Below are 5,623 nucleotides of genomic sequence, written 5' to 3'. Positions count from 1 at the left end.
AGTCGATAATTAGTACGTTATTTAAATGGCAACAAGAAAAAACTTACGGGAGCTAGCAACAAATGACGCCAATAACACCACCATCAACCCTATCGTGTTAGGCTTTCTTTTCTTTCTTTTTCGCAGTTTTCTGTGATTTTCTTAATTACATGATATATCATCTTTATATAACCTAGATTATCATAAGAAATTTAGAAAAGAAAACGTGTATATTCATTTTATAGTCAATTTTTTTATTTCGTATATTTTTTTGGTCAAATAGGTTGAAAACATAAGATTTAATAATTTTTACTTTGTTTATCCATATTGCATACAATTCTGTAAACAATTGCTTGAAGAAAATCTGGTCTATTAAAAAAAGTTAGAGACAATGCAATTGCAACGACAAACAGTAAAGTATTACATAGATTTTCAACTATTAAGTTATTTTATAGAAATATAAACTATTAAAAACCAAATAATACCATGGAGTGCCGTATCTTATCAGATAATGTTTAACATGCTATCAAATACGTTTAAACTTATTATCCATTCAAAAATAAACACAAATACGACATACTAAAATAAGATAAAGTGCACAAATAGTCCTCTGGTTTGACTAATTTAAGCTTGATTCTACAACTTTAAAATTACAAACTTAGGGTGTGTTTGTTTTTTTAAAAAACCTCTTCCTGACCACTTCTGTCTGCGCCAAGAAGACCATGGGCAGACATAGGGGTCTGCAGTGCGTTTGTTTTTCAGAAGACATTTCATTAAAAAATGTCTGCGCGTCCTCTTCTTAGAGAAGACATGGACTAGACACTTCAAGCCTCTTCAAACCTCTTCTCAAAACCCCATCAGACACAAAGCACCACGTTCCTTTATCATTCTTCCCCATTCTCAAACCCTAGCCCCCCAAACCCACATTCCTCCCTGTCCACCAGCCGCACCACCACCACCTTCGCATCACCGCCACCATCTCACACATCCACCACCATCTCCTAGTCGCCATCAGTCACACCACCCTTCTACGCCACCAGTCGCATCACCACCCCTCGCAACACTCTCACAACCACATCACCGCTAGCTGCACCACCACTACTCACCTTCGCACAGCCGGAACCTGCCAGCCGCCACCTTCGAACCACCATCTGTAAGGCTGCAATTTTTTTTTCTCCTACAGAATCACAAGGTCTTAATACTAGCCAACCACCAATGGTATTTGAGGAAAGTACTTGTGACCAAGTTAATTGAAACTCTAATAACCCTGTCTTCCAAATTGAATTTTTGGAGCTCCATTTTAAGCTTAATAAATGGAGAAGTAGCAGCAACAGAAAATAAAACAGCAAAGATTTCTTTAAATTTTTTATATATTTTGTTTCTTGTTTTCCTTAATTTTTTTTTATTGCAAAATCTTTTTTTTAATTGTTCTTATTAGGATTTGATTTATGATTTGAGTTATGAACGACTTGTTCTTATTAGATTGTTGATGTGAGTTATGGATCTTGTTGTTATATGTTCGTGAAATTAGGATCTGACAGTTTATTTAAATTTCATTTTATGTTAATACTGTGCAGATGTTAAAAAACAAACAATCTTCTTGTTACAGACTGCAGACCTTTGGTCCACCTCTTCTGCTATAGATGTCTGCAGATGTGGTCCGCAGACTGCAGACATTAAACCTCTTCAAAAACAAACAACACCTTAATTCCAACATTAGTGAGAGAGTTACACATTTAATCCACACCATTAATCTCACTTTTTTTTTAAAGTAAAGTCATATGCCATTAATGTGAAGATAATTGTATATTTTCAAATTTTAAACTCTAATAAGATAGTGTTTCAAAGTCCAGAACCCTAACCTCGACTTCATCACATTCAGTTTTAAACTAAACCTTCGATCTAGCGTAACATTCAAGGATCATCATCACATTATTGTATAATCTTAGAGCAATAATATCCTTGCCTCTATCTCCAAATATAAAATTACACTAAAAATCACAACATTTTCACACTTATTAAATTAAATAATATTTTTTTATACATTTAGACCTTTTTATCTTATTCATTCACAACTAATTAAAAAAAATATAAAGGATGAACATAAACTTTTCAAATATAATGAAAAATGACTGCAATTTAAATTAGGAAAAATTCCCATAATAACCCATTTAGAGAATGTGTTTTCAAGATTATCCTCACTAATTCAAGTTTCCAACTTTGTCCCTTTGGTATCTCGTCGCCGAAGACATGATAGCGAACACCGACGATGCGTTACTGAAACAAATAGGATAATGACACGTGGCCGCTATCATTATGTGTTTTAAACCATAGAGAGTTAACATGCCACCATCTCACAAACATTTGGACTAGATTTACAATTTATAAAATTAAATAACCAAACTTGCAAATCCATCAAACCACAACAACAATTTATGCAATTCACTCTCAAAAAAATCAACTTAAAATATTCCAAAACCAATCAAACTTTTTCAATCACACTTTATAAATCAATACCCCCCGCCCCACCCCACTTACCACTCCACCTCTCTCCTCATCTCTCATCCATCTTTCAACACCATGAACCTCTCTTCAGTGGCTTCAATAATCTCTATACTCTTCACACTCTTCACCATCTCCCTAGCTTCAGACATGTCCATCATAACCTACGACAACACACACACTTCCACCACATGGCGCACTGACGACGAAGTCAACGCCCTCTACAACTCATTCCTCGTACAACACGGCAAAACATACAACGCTGTCGGAGAAAAAGACCGTAGGTTCCAGATCTTCAAAGACAACCTTAGGTTCATCGATGAACATAACGCTGGTGGCCACTCCTATAAGCTTGGAGTTAATAAGTTTGCTGATCTGACTAACGAAGAGTACCGTATGACTTATACTGGTGTTAAGAAGATTGATGGTAAGAAGAAGACGTTGGTGAATAAGGGTAAGAGTGATCGGTATGCTTTTAGATCGGGTGATTCGTTGCCGGATGCCGTTGACTGGAGAGATCACGGTGCTGTTACTGAGGTTAAAGATCAAGGAAGCTGCGGTTAGTTGTTGTTTTGTTTGTTGTGGTTTACTGGATTTTCATTATTATTTCAGTTTAATTAGATAGATTGTTATAGTTAAAGTATATCATGATTAACATATAGTGTACAGCTAATCACCATAATTTACGGTATGTGTGTCTGGTAATTAATCCCTTAATTTACCTTTTCTAGAATAACATAAGGGAAAATTACCAAAATAATAATCTTAACCATTTTTTAATAAGAAAATTACTCCCTCTCTCCCGTGTCCATATTTTCTTTTTTATTTGTCCCATTGCAAGTGTAACTATTAAAATTTATTAGTTAATTTTCAAGTTTCTTTAAACACACACATCTAAAATTAATAAACAATATTGATGGAATCACTTTTCAAGGTCATTACCGTCATTTGGTAAGAAAAAAAAATGTAATCATTCAACCCACCTTAAACTTTGTGTTTTTCAAACTTGGACACTTATAATAGGACGGGAAGAGTATCAAAATGATCTATTTGAAGTGAGAGATTCTTATATTATTATACAGATCCGCCCTTTTGAAAATTTCCAAGGAAGATCCAATATCGTCTTTTCGACAGTGAATAAGGAACTGTCATGTAGCTTCAAATGATGGGGAACCACATGGCGGTTACTAATTGGGTCGTTTGAATCTCATTTGTGATTGGGTCATTTCTCTTTTGGACCGATCAGGTTGTGTGAAGTTGGACTACCTGGCTATGGAGGGTAAGCCTTAGCCAGCCCTTTTTGGGATATGAAAATATGAAACTGAGGGATCCACATTTTTACCGAGTTGTCAAGTGTCACTTGTAGGCTAAGTTTAGTCTATTGGTGACACGTGTTAACCAAAATCCGGGCTCATCATTCTTTTTTATGATTTTCAATGCAAAAAAAAAGAGCTGGTTAAGGCTTAGCTTAGCAGGCTAGTTTGACATGGCGACTTCTCCTTATATAAATAAGATGAGAATTGTAAACTTAAATTGAATATTATTCGAATTTCAGGAAGTTGTTGGGCATTCTCGGCCACAGGATCAGTGGAAGGGATCAACCAGATCGTGACTGGTGATTTGATCTCGGTTTCAGAGCAAGAATTGGTAAATTGTGATACATCTTACAATGAAGGATGTAATGGAGGTCTTATGGACTATGCTTTCGAGTTCATAATAAATAATGGTGGTATTGACACGGAAGAAGATTACCCCTACACGGGTGTAGATGGCAGATGCGACGCCAACAAGGTATTGTGTATTATTGATCAACTATTTATATTCTGATTACAACAATATATTCTAATTATAGTAATAATATGACAATAACTCAATAAGCCTTAACTAACATATTATGTGTCATGTGTATAGAAAAATGCAAAGGTTGTTACGATTGATGGTTATGAAGACGTCCCAGTGAACGACGAATCATCACTCAAAAAGGCGGCTGCAAACCAACCGATAGCCGTAGCCATTGAAGCCGGTGGCAGGGAATTCCAGTTCTACACTTCGGGTATCTTCACTGGCTCATGTGGAACTGCTCTAGACCATGGTGTGCTAGTAGTCGGGTACGGGACAGAAAATGGAAAAGACTATTGGATTGTAAAAAACTCATGGGGCGCGCCATGGGGAGAGTCTGGTTACTTAAGGATGGAAAGAAACATTAAAGAGAATACAGGGAAGTGCGGTATTGCAATGGAGGCTTCATACGCAATTAAGACGGGTGCTAACCCACCAAACCCGGGTCCCACTCCACCGTCTCCACCCTCACCTGAAGTGGTGTGTGATGAGTATAGTACTTGCCCTGAAAGTACAACTTGCTGTTGTATCTATGAATATTATAACTACTGTTTTGTTTGGGGGTGTTGTCCGTTAGAGGGCGCGGCTTGCTGTGATGATCATTACAGTTGTTGCCCACATGATTATCCTATTTGCGATGTTCGACGTGGTACCTGCTCAAAGGTAAGTTCATAAGTTAATGAATGTTGATTATGTTTTTTGTTTGGTATGTTTTAAGGTTTGTTGACTTGATTAATATTTGATGAATTTTGTAACAGAGTAAGAACAGCCCATTGGAGGTCAGTGCGCTCAAGAGGATTCTCGCAACGCCAACGAAGTTGAAGAGGAACAGCGTTTGAGTTGGTGATTTACACGAAATCTGATGGATGCTTTTGTTGATCAGATTTTATATTTGTAAATATTGTTGAATTATTTCTTGTATCATCATTTGGATTCCTGGTATTTGAACAATTTGCAATTCTGGTTGCAATCATAATTCGAATCTTGTTGCTGGGGCTTTAAATTACATGTAATCTCGTATGAAATTTGGTTCCAGTTACATGTAACTCGCACACTTCAAATCGTGTAACATGAACATAATTCGTTAAGCACATATCTAAATATGTCAATTATCAAGTTGCAAACATGTTAATCGGGTTGGTGGGTTGTAAAAAACGAGTTATATGGGTAGTTGGTCTAGTTGTTTATTTAACTTGTTAATTATGTCAATCTGGATATGACCCGGTTATTTAAATCGGCCATTGAGAAAACAACCCATTTATTAAACGGAATAGATAAATGGAGTTATAGAGATGTCAATGTT

At 36.2% G+C, this 5,623-nt stretch overlaps 1 protein-coding gene across 1 annotated transcript; it reads left to right on the top strand.

Annotated features, from left to right (window-relative positions):
• Positions 1 to 2,544: 2,544 nt before the first annotated feature.
• Positions 2,545 to 5,326, top strand: LOC143612837 (cysteine proteinase mucunain-like). The gene is made up of 4 exons (XM_077086723.1): positions 2,545 to 3,040; positions 4,037 to 4,272; positions 4,393 to 4,983; positions 5,079 to 5,326. The coding sequence occupies exons 1-4, from the start codon at positions 2,560 to 2,562 to the stop codon at positions 5,157 to 5,159; spliced, it is 1,389 nt and encodes a 462-aa protein (XP_076942838.1). The 5' UTR covers positions 2,545 to 2,559; the 3' UTR covers positions 5,160 to 5,326.
• The last annotated feature ends 297 nt before the right edge of the window (positions 5,327 to 5,623 follow it).

Source organism: Bidens hawaiensis, unplaced genomic scaffold (assembly GCF_021521415.1).
Source record: "Bidens hawaiensis isolate Kalapana, Puna unplaced genomic scaffold, B.hawaiensis_p1.1 tig00035577_1, whole genome shotgun sequence".
Taxonomy (NCBI): Eukaryota; Viridiplantae; Streptophyta; class Magnoliopsida; order Asterales; family Asteraceae; genus Bidens; species Bidens hawaiensis.
Note: the sequence above shows the minus strand (reverse complement) of the source record. Positions and strands in the feature narration are given on the sequence as shown.